Source organism: Falco naumanni, chromosome 1, assembly GCF_017639655.2.
Source record: "Falco naumanni isolate bFalNau1 chromosome 1, bFalNau1.pat, whole genome shotgun sequence".
In the NCBI taxonomy this organism is placed as follows: Eukaryota; Metazoa; Chordata; class Aves; order Falconiformes; family Falconidae; genus Falco; species Falco naumanni.
Window position 1 is genome coordinate 70,284,862 of NC_054054.1, and position 15,812 is coordinate 70,300,673.

General features: G+C 41.3%; 1 protein-coding gene across 2 annotated transcripts in view; it reads right to left on the minus strand.

Moving 5' to 3' along the window:
* NFKB1 (nuclear factor kappa B subunit 1) overlaps window positions 1-15,812 on the minus strand; it is a 59,572-nt gene that overhangs the window by 6,205 nt on the left and 37,555 nt on the right. For both annotated transcript variants that reach the window (XM_040598597.1, XM_040598587.1), the window contains exons 10-17: window positions 14,816-14,907; window positions 14,080-14,218; window positions 11,514-11,636; window positions 10,355-10,444; window positions 9,266-9,457; window positions 6,490-6,631; window positions 3,111-3,225; window positions 856-1,057 (exon numbers count right to left, since the gene is read on the minus strand). In XM_040598597.1, the coding sequence (XP_040454531.1) occupies window positions 856-1,057; window positions 3,111-3,225; window positions 6,490-6,631; window positions 9,266-9,457; window positions 10,355-10,444; window positions 11,514-11,636; window positions 14,080-14,218; window positions 14,816-14,907 (1,095 nt within the window). The remainder of the gene's footprint in view (window positions 1-855; window positions 1,058-3,110; window positions 3,226-6,489; window positions 6,632-9,265; window positions 9,458-10,354; window positions 10,445-11,513; window positions 11,637-14,079; window positions 14,219-14,815; window positions 14,908-15,812) is intronic.

Consider the following 15,812-nt stretch of genomic DNA (forward strand, 5'->3'; position numbering starts at 1 on the left):
GCATCTTGGTACTAAACAAGTAGGTACCCTGCTATGGCCCCATCTGCTACTGAACAGCTCTTCTAGGAAGTCTGGGGAGTAATAGGTATATTTTAGTATTATCCTCCCGCTGTAAGGTCACACTGCCCTATCACCCCACGATTACCTGCACCAGCTCAGAAAGAGATTAATAAAGCCTTGTAGTTCAAAAATGAACAAACAAGCAAACACCAACCCCAAACCAACCAAACACCACCACCCCTACTCCCCCACCCCCGAGGAACTTCACACAGGGTTTTGAATCCCATAATCACATTTTTAGGTTAAGACATTTTACAACCTACTAGAGCAGGAGTACTAAATTCAAATGACCTGTGCCACTGAAAAATGGGAAAATTGTGCCTTTGTAGTAATTTTATAGGGTCTAATTCTGTATGGTCTTGAAGTACCAGATAAGAAACTTGATACTGGTCCAGAAATTATTTTTGAGGGGATTTCACTCGTTAGAGACAAGGAGGAAATGTTTTCTTCTAGGGGGATTTTTTTAAAGAAGAGCGGTTGCATACCTAATATCTCAGGAGGAACACAGTGAAATTTTGTGAGACTAAAGAGAATATACAGTAACAAAAATTCAAATCTATACTGTGTTACATGGCTGTTAGCAATCTTTTATATCCTGTATAACCAGAAAACCTGCATGTCTGTGTTCTCTCATCTGCGACTGCAGGCCTATAAAAGCCAAGGATAGCATATGCAAAATGTGGAAAGATGCTATTTCCAAGGTCTGTATCTACCTGTGTAGAAACACTGTTGGCAGGAATTGAGGTGTGCTTGTCCAGGAGGTAAGTGTAAAATACAGCCTTTATCTTTCCATACCTTCACCGTTGGAAAGGTCGACCATTGGAGATACCTTCTTATGCTTGAGGAGCAGACTCAAAATCTTGTCATCTCCTTCACTAGCAGCTAAATGTAAGACAGAATTGCCATGGCGATCCAGAAGGCTGACATCTGCTCCAGCTTTCAGCAAGTCCTCCACCACCTCCGCCTGCTTTGTGATTACTGCCAGGTGCAAGGGGGTCTAGAAGTGACAGAAACAAGCCATGAGAAGCTAAAGCAACAGCCACGTTGCTTCTACAGAAATCTCTTAAACCCCTAAAAGCTGCTAGTGTGAGACGTTACTCTACTCCAAAGCAAACAGAAGTTAAAAGCTTGCTTATGTGTACATTTTTTCCTACTGCACACCACAAATAGGGTTTCTACTTGCTGGAAATAAAAGCTGCCTTGCCACTGTCAGCAGTTGGACTTTGGTAGGAACAAAGAAGTTGCCTGCTCTATAAGCCAGGGCACTGACCTGGCTATTTGAGCCTTGCAGTGCAAGTGACTTGGAAATGAGGTAATCCCTGTGCCCCCCCCAGACACTGTAACTCTGCTTCCAGCTGCCCCATAGCCAAGTTCACACCACAGAGGGAATACGTGCACTTTCCAGGGCCAATGCAAATCCGCGTTTGGCACTGAACTATACTCTAATTTTGCTCCTGAATACGAGGTTTGCAGCCATGGGCTTAGGATTTCCTTAGCCCTCAAATGGACTGTACAGAAAAGAAGGAGATCCTGCTCTGCTGTGCATTTGTCGAAGTACAGAACAACTGCGCATTTCTGCAGCAAGTGTCTAGCTAGGGGACTGTAGCTGAACATTCTGCATTTTGTGCAAAGCTACATTTTGTGCTGCACTGGGAGGCTCTCAGGCCAAGAGGTTTCAAGTATTACAGTCTTGCCAGTGAGGAGCATCGTGCAGAACATACTCGGGAATGTATGTATTTAAACAGTAAGTATTCCAATAAGGTTTGAGAAATCGTATTTCCAACACTAAAATAACCTATAAATTAGACAAGATTCCATCTCCGTATCATTTTTTTGTAGTCCTCTGGTGATATACAGATAAAGACAAATTCCAGCTCTTCATTGATAAGCTTGAGCTTGTCAATACATTTGTCAACATATTTGCAATTACTGAATCTGTAAGGTTCAGCTTTCAGAATATCCATACAGAAAGAAAATTCCAGCCCGAGCCTACATTCCCTTCCAACCATGGCTTAAGGTGTAAGTAGAAGGCAGGAATAGCTGTAGAGGTCCTGTAGTTAAGAGATTTTTCCTGTGTGGAGCACAGCTTTGCTTCCTGTTTCTGTTAAACACAGGGCACAGATTTCAATTCAGAACCTTCTGCTTGCTTTCATCAGCCTCCACATTTCAAACTTGCTTTACATGAACATAAAACTGAACTGTGAAGGAGAACAAAAAAGTCAAAATAAACCCTCTGGGACTATCAGTGTAGAATAAAAACCTGCTTTTACTATTCATGGCCAAAGAAATGACACAAATGTCGAAGTGTTGCTGTGTAACGTCCAGCTGGTAATCTTTGGGACAACTGTGAATGGTCCACACAGTTGAAACCAGATTCTTTTCTGGGCAGGTTTGGACAGCTCTTCTTAAAAAAGCTCAGACTCTGTCATACATGAAGTTGAAGGGACAGAATTGTGGCTGGCAGTTGTTTTCCTACTAGGTAAAAGACATGGAGATGGTTTGCTTTGTTGTTTTGGTTTGGGTTGGTTTTTTGCTACAATGTGACTCTAGACACGAAAGGGAAATCTTGGTGCTCATGCGATGGGCACAAATACCATCTGGGCTATAGGAAGGGCAGTTTGTTATAGCTCCCACAAGCCTATAGATAACTGATGACACAGCAATTGCCTCACGATCCTGAGTTACCCTATATTAGAAAGATCAGAAAAGCCCAGAGTTGGCACACTGTAATCCATACTGCTGGTTTAGTAACAGAGAAGCCAAGCAATGAAAACATGAACTGAAGAATTTTGTATTTTTGGCCTGTTCTACGATTAACCCATGGAGACATTTCTATTAACATCAAGGGGAGTTACGAACTAAAGCAGTGAAAACCTGCTCATGCTCCTCCACCACCTTACAGTATGTCATTGTGTTTCTAAAATTGTTTGCACGAGTCTGATCTGGTTCATTCCAAAGAATAGAAGAAAAATAAGACAGCCTGTAAGTTGTGCAATTTCTTTTTTACTGGCTGAACAATCAACAACACTTATACCACCACAACTGCACACCTGATAAAGGTCGTTTCTCATGTTAATGATGTCATTATAATTCAAATCAGGCATCACTTCCAAGAGGTTTTTCACCAGCTCACTGCGAAGATGGATAATTGCTAAATGAAGGACGCTGAAACAAACAAAAGACAGATGAAAAATTCACACTATTTTCGAATTTATTACAAAAATTTTATGGTTTTACTGTACGTCTGATCGAATTTAACTGATATTAACACTTGACTGTTAGAGATCATGATTTCAGCACTGAATTTCAGCACCTAAAAAGAATCCCAACATTAAAAAAAGCTAGTCAGAAGGTAACTGCGTTTAACCCTTCAAACACAAAAGCAGACTCAGGATGGCTGCTGCTGGTCCTGAGCATAACTTAACTACTAGCATAATAAATACAGATTTTGTAGCACAAAATAATTGTCTCAGAACTTGTTGAAATCCCCAGATTCTTTGCTGTTTTGGTTTTTGTTTTTTTTGGGTTTTTTTTTTTTTCATTTCGAATTATGCAGCACACGAACACCACTTACTGTCAAAACCTTCCTTCAGAATTTCCACAGGCCTCTCTACCACCAAAGCAGATTTTCCCTTGGGGGTTTCCCCAGATCTGTGGGTTTTTCTTTTCTTCGTTTTTGAACAGAAGAATGACTAAGGACTCGGGCCCAGTGACTAACAGCCACAGGATTTGCAGCAGTGGCCAGAGACGTCACTCCAAAGGAAAAACCTGTTTCTGGACACGAGTGACTCTGCGTAGCAAGGCGCTTCACCACTTCTGGGTTAATGCAACGGCCTTTCCTGTGCTCTTCTCCAGAGCCAGGTCCTTCACCACCAGCCAGAGCAGCCGTACTTGCAAAACGTCCTCAGGAAGATGTCAGGTTGTGAATCCCATCACCCCTCTCCAACAGAGCTCGATTCCTCTTGTTCCCTTGAGACTTCATTTCAAAGTCATGGCCTTTGTTTTGAAATCTGGCCAAGCTCTCCCTTAAGAGATGCTGGCCAACTTCTGGACTCTTCTGTTTAGCATATTGCTACTGACACACAGTATCCACATAGGACACGCGGTGTGTTTGTTATGCTGCTTCAGAAATACCTGAATAGACTCAGACCTACACTTTCATCAGAAAGACGAAAATAAGTTTGTTGCCATTTGGGGCATAGAGTAATTTTGAAATTGAGACTCAGAGCACTCAAAACCAAAAGATATCTTAAGAACGGACAAAAATACCATTTCTAAAACCAAACTCATCCTCAAAGGTTTATTTTATTGGTTCTGGATGTTGCCACAGGCAGTACCATGGCACTTTCCCTCCTTCAGCTCTCCTGTGCTGTTCACGCAGTCCCACGGCTACTGTAAAAGAGCTGTTCCTCTGCTCTCTGCTAGGGGCTTCTTATTATTTCTCTATCATCTGGCATTTTATTTCCAAATCTGACTTCAGAAACAAATTTGCTCTTCTACTATCTTTAGTTCTCCTTCCTGTAGCAACTACTTTAATTTTACCTGCCCACTACATGTGATGCTGTAAAGACATGGTGACTAGACCATGAAAGGGCAACTAATGCCATTTCTTAAACAGTCATACGTCAAAAAATTCATTTCAGCACCACTGTGGAGGCAGAGTGCCACAATACTGTCAGGCTTCTGGAGAGCAGCGGTACTGGTATAAATAAAGTAACAGCCAGTGTTACTGAGTGCCCACTGCAAATACACACTAATCACAAGAAAATGTGTTTTGTCTCAAAGCCATAAAACACAACACTATACCCATTAAGGGTATTTTCATTCCCTACATATTACTATGACGACAGATGTTGCTGTCAACAATTCTGCTCATTTCTTTAAAGGCTTAAGCAAAAACTTTAGAGTTTTTGCTATATAATTTTAATGATTACAGGGAAAACTATATATGAATTTTGACTTCTTTTTTTTTTTAAGACAACTCCTGCAAGAGAGCTGGAAGACAGTTACCAAAACTTTGTTTTGTTAATAAGCTGCAAAGTACTTTAGATGTATAACACGCTCACAGACTAAAATGCATCCCAGGAGAAAGACGACATAAGCTTGAACCTCACATACTTGCAGGTACTTGATTCAGGAAGAAAACAGCTATTTACCATCACTCTGAAAAATATTTTGACTTTGTTGAAATGCTCTGCTAGTCAAGATCTGAGGGGCACCTTCCTGATATTTAAATGCAGGTCCTACTTGCTCAGTACTCCTCTACCCCCTCCTTTCTTCCCGTAAAACACAGAAGCTGTATTGTCCAAAGTGCCAGCAGATTTTGTTCCTAGCTCTTGCCACATTCATATTCCTGCTTTCCTCAAAGCAGACATTAGATTGCCAATTGAAAGCAAAGTAAAGTACCTATCTCTGATTTTGCAGTCCTTTATCAGTAATCTGAGTCCTATTTTCACTGAAAGTGCAGTGAAAGTACTGCTTCTCACAGAGTACAGTGGGATAGCAGGTCTCAGTCACTTGTAATTTTCCATCTAGCTGGACACCTTAAGGCTTAGATGGCTTCTACTGTAGTAATACTACAATTTAAGGAAGCATAAGTGATTGCACAGGGTGTGTCCAAAGCCTGCCAGCTAAAAAATGAAGATGTGATAATGTCACTTGCTTATTCAAGAAATTATCTTTGCATATGTTCAAAGCCACTTCTGCTGAATTTGCTTTTAAGTAACTACTAATCATTAGTTCCCCAGTGTATTTCACGCTCTAAGTCCCACAGAATCCGCATAGCTGTAGAGGAACAAAATGGATTTCTACACTGAAGGACTGATAAGCTAATATTAGCAGCCAAGTCTGCCACAAACACCCATGCATCTCTTGGAAGACTACAATACAGTACAGGTGTAAGCAGGCACAAAATATCATTCTCTGGGAAGAGCTTAGTGTCAGTGGGAGAAAAGCAGCGTGGACCTTCCAGCTATTGTTTGTAGTCTCCTGCTGCATCTGTAACTTCAAAGCTTCCTATGAAGACTTAAGCACTTGCAATAAAAAGCGGGGCACTCTCCTTCAGCACAAAGCTGAGGATGCCATCAACTTTGTATCATGATGCAACCACAGAACTTCACGATCAGTCAAGATTTTAAGAAAAGAATGGCAAACGAACTCACAACGTGTTCAACACACTCTCAATGTCCAGATTACTTTCTGACAGGCACTGGAACAATGAACGTTGTGGTGTGAGTGACTTTTCTGCAGCTGCAACAAAAACATCTGAACTGCAGTTGTACCTCTCCCAAACGGCACAAAGAGGAACAGTATTTGATTACAGCAATGGTGCAATCCGTGATTAGCACCCAAGAGGGACAGAGCAAATTGACTATCCCATTCTGCCACCCAAAACATGACTTTCCGCCCAGTACGTGTTGGCCAACTTACTTGTCTCCATTATCATCCTGGACAACAGTAAGATGGCGCTGAACAGCCAACAGCATTTTCACATCTCCAGTTACAGCATAATCAAAGAGAGCATTGCAGTGGCGCTTGGCAAGCTGCATGGCCTTCTCCAGGAACAGACCACCTGAAACACAAAGTTTTGTGTTCATCATTTTGGTTGTCTTCCTTCCAACACCACCTTCTTTTGATAGGTTCTGTGCTGACAAAGATATATGAAGTGCAGACCTTTGAATGAAGCATTATTCAATGCTTCTGACCCACTGAGACAGGTTGCCTGAGAGGTAAGGACAGAGGGGATGAGTCCCTTGGAAGAAAAACTAGGTGCATGCTGAGCACTTAGGCAGCAGGAATTGTGCGAACAGTCAATCCCTGGAAGCTACTAGTTTGAGTGGCACTGGCTTACTTGCATTGATTTGCACTCGTGTGTAATGAGACAAAAGGAGCAGGAACTTGCTTAGATACAGGCTACATCTGAGGACTCTTGTCTGTACAGCACTCGGAAGAACCTCTCATGCAGTTCTGAGTAGTTTAGACTTGAGGAAACTGAGGCACAAGACGCCCAAGTGACTTGTCAGATTTTGCACAAAAACTCACTGAAAAGCTATGGGATAAATGCAGGGCTTTGTGCCCCCTCTCCAACTCAGATCACGCAGTCTCTCCTGCTTTACAGCAGCAGCAGGGAGAGTCTGTTCACCTGTTTAAAACATTCCAGTATTTACAATGCTTAGTACTTTTAGTATCCTGATTTTAGATTGATAAAATGTGCAAGCATTGAGAAATCGAAAAGCAGAATTCATCATGGTGGGGAAGCAAAAGGGAAAAAGGGGAGGAAAGAAACTTATTTGTGGAAAAAAGTCATTCTAGCTGCTCTGTCAATACCTTTGTGGTTCTGTATCAGCAAGAAACCAGTGAAAATGAAACAGATGAGCTTTCAAACCACAGTCATCATTCTGGGAAGCAGTATCATCTGAAACCAGCCTGTATTTTTAAGTTTCATGTTTCTATAAAACCTTGTAAGGTTAGAAATTACAGTTTCAGAGCAAACAAGTAAAGCAGACTTTGTCATTTAAAGCACACGTAGGGTGAGAACACCCTGGCTTCCCAGCTACGCATTTAGACTGGGTCAGAAGCCTGTCCCTGATGAACATGGATACAGCACTTCTGTAAAGCAAAGACTGACTCAGCTATCCATGAAGCTTACTGTTCTAGCCAATACATCACTGTGGGTCCTATACTATATGCCCAGGCTGATACATTTAGATTTGCTACTTACCTCTTAAACTAAATAACAGCATTAAATGGATGTTATGTTGAGGATACCTACCCAGGGTAAAGGGTGTTAAACAGTTCAGTCTTTTCTCATTATAGACATTTCCAAAGACCAAAAAACTGGATGCTGAACCTCCCTGGTTTCCCATATCAAGCACACAGGAAAGAGATCCTTCAAAATACCACATGATAGCATCTTTTAGTTTAATACCCAAATGTTCTAACCTGCAGTAGCTATTTCATGGAACCTGTTCTATATCTATTCTTCATATAATCTGGAGCTTGAACTTGCCTCGTTTCACGCCATTATAATAGATAAAGAAACAGTCAACTTCCCGCCTACAGTATTCATTACTGGGAATCCAGGTCAACAATTCACGCCCCTCCTTGGTGACTCCTACGTGGATGTTACTATTTCTTCACATATCAGCAAAAGAATTTGCTCTCTGACTCAGTCATGGGATTTACCACAACCAGAATGGCAAACAGCAAGTTCTTCAGCTTTTCTCAGGAACACCATCTGTTTCTCACATCACAAGAAGCTGCATCTTGGAGGTTTTTACAACTAACCCATCTACTATGCGACTTTGGCTTCCCAAGCCACAGTTTCTAGTGCTGTTAACAGCAAGTGCCACACAGGGCTAACAAACACCAGACCACGTGCCCACTCTCTGACCTAGGGAACAACGAAAGTGGTCTAAGATCACTCTGCACTTGGTAAAAGCCAAGAACAAAAACCTCCTTTCTGCTCAATTCCTACCACTACTATGAGAATAGTGATTACTCAAATTCTTTAAAAAAAAGTGTTCAACAATGCTTTTAAAAAACAATCCAGGAAAAGGATGTCTTACTGTTTGGTAAAGGGTGATTTGTAGTCTTCTTATATTTCACAGCTCTGCTGCTAAACCATTTCTACTGACTACTCTTGTCTTCCTCCTCTTTTGTCTGAGCTATTACAACTGCTACCCAACAGTGTTATTTTACTGTGTATTTGTCACATGGGAACAGACACATTTACATTTTAAATTCAAACCTTTAACACTACTTTGCATGCAATTTAACAGTAGGATTGCAGGGACTACTGCAACAATCAGCCAACATCCATTTACTCATCCATTAAAGCTATCAAATATCAAAAGCTAAGTCAATTGTATTCCACATACTTTCACTGCTTTCAGTGTTCCTCTTACAGGTTTATTATAAAGCAGTGTTAAACGTGCCCGGCAGGCTAAACTATCTCTTCTCCTTGCATGACAAGCAGCAGCTCAGTTGCCCAGTGGCAGTACAAAGGTGGAAGATTATCTTACAGAAGGATGTAAGGGGAGGAACCTTCGATTTGGGGGAATGGAATCCCTCCTGTTTCCTCTAGGAGGCATTACCATATTTTGAAAACAGCAAGCAGACCTTTATGGAGTTTCCAGGCCTTTAACAACAGCTTTGCCCATACTGCAGTTTGACCTACCTTAAATACATTTACTTGTCCACTTACCCTGCCACCTGCAATCTGCTTCATTTAATTCAGTTTTACAGGAAGAAGCAGCACCCTCCTCCTCATTATCACCAGAGGTTCTGCACTCATTCCTCTCCATAGTTTCCACTTTCACGTCATGTTTCGTGTCCCATTTGTCACATTGTTTATCAGAGCTCTTCCCATCTTGTTCAGCTGTACTACTTGATAGACCTTCAAACAAAAATCAGTTTCATTAATGTCCAATACTGTTGCTTTTTTATGCAAGTGATAAAGCTCAACTAGCCAAAACCAAACCCTAAAGAACCCAATCCAAAAATTTACTTCCACATAGGTGTTATCATTAAACAATCATGAATCATAACACTCCAGATGCCAATATAAAGGAACAGACACGGCAATGTCACTGGTTCTGAAGTGATGTTATATTTTTGTCAGCCTCTGCTTTGAAGATAAACTTTTATATATAAGAACAAACATACCTCTCTTTTTATGGTGCAAGAATGCAAGTCTGAAGTATTCCCAGGAAATCTAGCAGAATTACTCAGATTTACTTCTGGGTTTATGACAGCAAATTCATCCCTGAGACTTTGGAAATAACTCCAGAGTATTCAACATGTCGATCTGAAATGACTTCCCTATTTTAAGAAGCTAAAAATGCCCTTATTATTAACTTGATCTTTTCCACTAACTTTACTGTAATTTCTCTGGGCTACTGTGTCGTACCAGACTGTGGCAACACAGGAAGATACCTTTTCTCTGGTCTAGTCCTTGTGTGACCTGTAATCAGCATGTTCAATCAAGCAAAAGGGCTGTTGCTTGAAACACACTGAATACAGAAGCTTGTGGTGGGGGTTTTGGTGACTGCTTCTCAGGAGTTAGCAGTAAAGGGGAACACACAGAGAGCTTTTAAGGTAGACCTGGAGAGAATAAAAGAGACTCAGGGCAGTACAATCTTTATAAACCCCTCTGCTGCCAGAGGTTGTAGAAGAGACACCAATTCTCAGGGGGAAAAAAAATATAGCCCTCCCCAGCATGCTTAGCTAGACCTGCAGGACACTACAGGTTAAACTCAATTCAGCTATTGCAAGATGACATTTTTAGTGTTACCATGTTTCATTCCAGCATTGGATTTTGTTGTGCCAGGGTGGAAATGCATTCCTCCAAAAGCAGAGTATCCATATGAAGGGTAACTGAACCCTAAAGAAAGGGAAAAGATTAAGAATTAATACAATTGCACCCTAAAGCAAGGAAAACACTATCTGGAAGAACACTGAACCTAAAGACCTGAAATGTTGTTTTATACATACTTTCTGCTTTACTCCATTTGATTAAAACAAATATTCTAGGCTGAAGGTGAACCTACCCCTTCAAAAATCCAAATAAATTCTACATGGTTGGCTAGTGACACTCTATCTCAGCATCCGTAAGACCACACAAATGTAGTATCACTAGTATGCTTCATCTAAAATTCAACTGAGGCTGCACAAGCTACCTCTGTGCTTTCAAATCTCTGTGATTACAATAGATTTGCATTCTGGTATTATGCTACAGATGCACTGCTAGCAATGCATGTAACAATTTGAAAACTGCTGCTCTGTCCCCTGCTCTAAAAAAAAGGGTCGCAAAGGTATTGTGGTTCAGATGACACTTGCTGATCTACAGGTTTTTAATGTTCTGCTGCAAGAATCAAAGTGAGGCTTTTATGATCCAGCATCTCAGATATGCTCTGGCTTCAACAGACAGAGCACAGTAGAAATTTTGCTAAATAGCGTCTCAAATTTTTTAACAGTTCTTTGCACTGACAGGGTTAATTTGCCAAATTCCACTCCTGGTCTCAGAAATAATGAGGAACCTGTTTTAATTTTAAACACCCAAGATGGTATTTAGCTGAGCTGTCTCATGGATTTCAGTGCCTTCGAGGCCCTAGGAAGCAACAAAGCCAAGATATGATGGATTCCTGACTCAGACTCCCTCAACTAGAAAGGCAATACCTGACTTAAAGCTTCAAGGAAGGAGGAAATGCAAAACAAAACAAAAAGTCACCAGAAGCCTTATATCCAAGTAGGAAGGCAAAGGAGCTGACAAAATATTTAGAAAACAAGATGCTTCACTGAAATGAGTAACACTGGTAAAAAGACAGGTGAGTCAGGTCTTATCTACCTAGAAAGAGATGAAATCCTCATCACGTTTTAAAAATCAGAATAAACATCTGTCCTGCTCTCAAAGTAGACCCCCTTCCGTTCTTTCCCCAAAACTGCTGCCTTACCAGAGCCAGCACCGCCACCTCCCCCTCCATACATGCCACCGCCTCCTGCGCCACTGCCTCCACCATAGCCATCAGAGAAGTTTGGCATGAGCTTCTGTCGTTTCCTTTGCACTTCTTCCTTATCTGGGTTAGAAGGAATAGATGGGATATGGAGTCACTCTTACTGGTGGCCACACACAGAACAGGATGTGCATACAGAAAGCATTACTGCAGTGTACTATTTTATATAAAGGAAATGCAGAGTGCTGTAGAAAAGTCAACTCTCTTCAAGCTCCAAATAACAGAACAACTTTGTATGTAATGGAGCAGTGAGAATTCCTGTGAGAAACAAGCTAGTGCCAAGTCCCCAGCCAGACCAGCAGCTTTGCTCGGGCCCGCATGGCCTCTTCAGTTATGTCAGGTGCCTTGTGCTCAGACTGGGAGGGAAACGTGCAGAGATGGGGGCTCAGTTTCCTTCAAAAGTGCCTCAGGTACTCAGACCCCTAGAAATCAGCAGTTCCAAAATTCTTCTATGTCTAAGCCAAGTCATAAACCAGCACCAGTGCCCCAAACCAGAGACTGGTTCAAGAAAACTTGTCTTTGGGGAATATAAGCACAGGCTCTTCTACCAAGCAAATCTGCTTCAGAAATGGATCCTTATCAAAGAGTCAGCAAACCACAAAGCACTTTGATTTCCAACAGTGCATAGTACCTGCAACGCCCTTTAAACTTTTGTTTAAGGGCAGGGATGGCAAGAAATGGTGAAATCAATGTTTGCTTGAATTGGTTTACTTAAAGTATCAGGAAAGCCACCAGAATAAAGATAGCTTATTTTCGGGCAGGACATAATACTGTCAAACCATGCTGAGCCACAGTAGGAAAAGAAGTCTAAATACTCCATAGCATAGCCCCCCTGGAAAGCAAAACACAAAGACGTAAAAGTATCCCAGTGACTGGGGAAAGTGAAAATGTCATGAAAAGATCTACAAAAACAAGGATGCAAACAGTACAAGGGTTAAAATCTAATGGAACTGTTGAGGAAATAACAAAATACCCTTCATTCATCAAACGATCTAATAGTTTTCAACAGCCATACAACAAAAAGAAATTTCATGCACAGGCACATCAGTCAGTGCACCAAATGAGACAGCTGAACCCATCAAACAGTATACTGAAAAGTACAAGTGCATTATTTTCAGGCATACATGATCTGGAAGTATGTACGCATGCACGCACCAGGCATACTCACACTGACAGGGAGGGAAAACTCTAGAGAGCAATCTAGGCAGAGAAACAAACAACAAATCCACACACACGCGTCTAAGTTTGTGTTAACACTTGCAACACGGGGAAAAAAAGCAGTCCCTAAATGGTGATTTCATGATTAGGTCATGTAAGGGATCCAAAAATGCACATAACGCTGAGTTGATTTTACTCCAGTAAGAGGCACATAAAAGAAGTTTGCTTCAAATCTGGCAACTTTGCTCTGCAGTTGTACGCTTCACCTTCCACAATACTTGTGCAAGATGTTCTTGAAATGATTACCAATACAAAATCCTCTAGCAACTCTGCAAGTTTTTCTGTATGCATGCTTCCTGATATTTTGTTATAATAGGCCTTCGGTAAATCCACTTGGACATCAACCACCCCCCCTCACTCCTCAGCTGTCCTTAGTCCGCTACCACTGGTGCACACACATTCCAGAGATTTTGACAGGGTATTGATTTAACACAGCTCTAAGTTAGGCACTGAAAACGTGCAAGATTAGGACTTCATAGCGTAACCTGCAGGCAAGTAAACCGTTAAGCAGAAATATTGTCTTAGTACAATGGAACACCAATTCCATGGGCCTCAAGGCATTTCCATATCATTAACACTGTTGATATTTAAAACCATGACTGCTGCTGCCATTCACACCAAACATTTCAAATGCAGACTTTAAAGGGCCCAGATCTGCTAGTTAAACTTCTTTTCATTATCAACTTAGGAAGCAGGCCTGATGCAAACTATTTACTTCTGCTAAGCAACCACAATTTTAACGCAAGTGACTTAAACAGCATTTTCCCTGCTCTCACAAGAAGTCTCTTGGGCTTACTTAACTAGTAGAGGCAACTGGAAACTTAAAAACCATCAGCGAAATTGTGAGCTGGGATGGTAAAAGGGGAGAACTGCAAAATACGTACTTTTTCAACCAGATACGAACCTGTCTTTAGTTTAAGGTTTCATATGGAAGCGCCGACAATAAAAAGTCCTCATATATTGCTTTGCAGAAACTCAAGAGGAAGAGAGTGCCATCTACTGTATGGACAGGCATATGTGCATATAGGAAACTTGCAGGGAGTAAGCCTCACTATGAAAATACTCAGGTTTACTGCCTATCACTCCAACAAAAAAACGCTACAAACCCACTACAGAGCTACCACATTTCATATTAGCTCTGCATAGAACCAGGAGGCAAATGTTCTATTTTCCAGAAATAACAACTACAAAAAAAATTCCTCATACAACAAGTCCTATCTTATTGAAAACATTCCTAGGGACCCTACAGTTTCTGTTTCCAATATATAGAACAGGTTTAATGAATTACCTTTGATTTCTGGATAGTAGAGAAAAGGCTTTGGTTCACTTGTTTCCAGATCAGATTTCCGACGCAGTTGTACAAATACAGATGCTGGCTTTGTGATATTGACATCTCGATACTTGGGTGTTTTGAACACGATAGCAAACTGTGAAGGAAACAATGACAATCGCATCTATCATGGAGCATGGGTTTTGATAACTTTGCTTTTACGTTTGTGTTATTTTGTAGGAGCTGGCTAACAGCTTGGGAGGCAGAAATTCTTAGCAAAAGCTGCCACAACAATAAACTTCCATTTTAGTTTTCAGTTGCACTTCTGAATTCGAGTCCTAAAGCCTTCTGGGAAAGACACAACTGCCATGCAAAGTATCACCGCATCATGTGTGTTAGTACCACACCGTTTGTCCCCTCATCATTCAGCATCTATTTGGTGGCTTTCTCAGTGTGTTCACAGGAGCTCCATGAGCTTTTTGTATATCCTATCCCAATTTACACTGGTGCTGCATGTTAAAGCAATGGGTCTATCTCCCAGTTTCCTCACACTGTATTGTATTCCTAACCTGCCTAGTTACCTAATGTACATCTCTAAAGAACAGTTAAGACTGTATTATTATTAGGAAGTAACCAAGAAGAGAAGAGATTAGTATGGGACACAAGCTTTCACCTAATTTACTTATTGGAATATAGTCCTAGTTTACAGAGATGAGAAAAATCATTAACAAATTATAAATGCTCTGTTACTCACCTGTCTATGTACATCTGTAGGAGAAAAGTCTCCAAAGCCTTCCCACATACCACCATTCTCATCCTCTTCATAGAAACGTATCTGAATATCATCTGCAAAGAGTGAAACAAACACTCTTTGGGATGTTTGTGCATTTGTTTAAACTTTGGCTAAGTTTATTTCAGATAAAAATCAACACTGTTACTTTTTGGCTAGATGATAACAGTACATAACAGACAATTATCTTTATCCGTTTTATGAAAACATCATAAATAACCCGTTCTTGACATCAATTTTAGATCAGCCTAATTCTAATGACTTCACTGAAGCTGCTATTTACTGAGCAGTAAAAGGAGAACTAGGTTTGCTACCTCTTCCTATTCTAGGGCTATAAAACATTCCAGAGGAGCTTTATTTGGAACAAACATGTAGGGAGGGGAGAACTTGAAGCATGAAACGTAGAAACCACCCTCTCTCCTCCAACAGTTTCGGTTCAAAAAACCGTAGCAAAACCTGAAGTGCCACAGTTCAAGTTCCGCTTGCTGCTGGCAGCGTGCCACTTCAGAGCTGCAGCTCGGAGAGATGGCAAGGGTGTGATGTGAGCGAGCGGCATGTTAGCAGTGATCCCACACCCCCCAGACACAGCATGGGCCAGAAACATGTGATTTGACTTCTGTTCCTCTGAACAATTTTTATTTGTTCTCTTTGTATTTATTTATTTTCAGGAGAAGCTGGGAAATAGCACACTAGCATATTCCTTCCCCACCACCCCGGTAAGAAAGAAAACAGAAAAAGCCTACTCTCTCTTAGGGTGACTGATGCAAGACAGGCTTTTGGAGCAGACAAACTGCTTCCTCTGATCCACCACCACCTGCTAGTCTCAAGACTGTGAACCACCACTTCCAGTCATGCTGTCCTGCAAGCTCAAGCTCCTTCAGGCAGGAGATTTCTCAGAGCAATGAGGTCAGGGGAAACCCCGATCTGGCTGAGGGGAAACCCCACCTCAGGGCTTCCACTG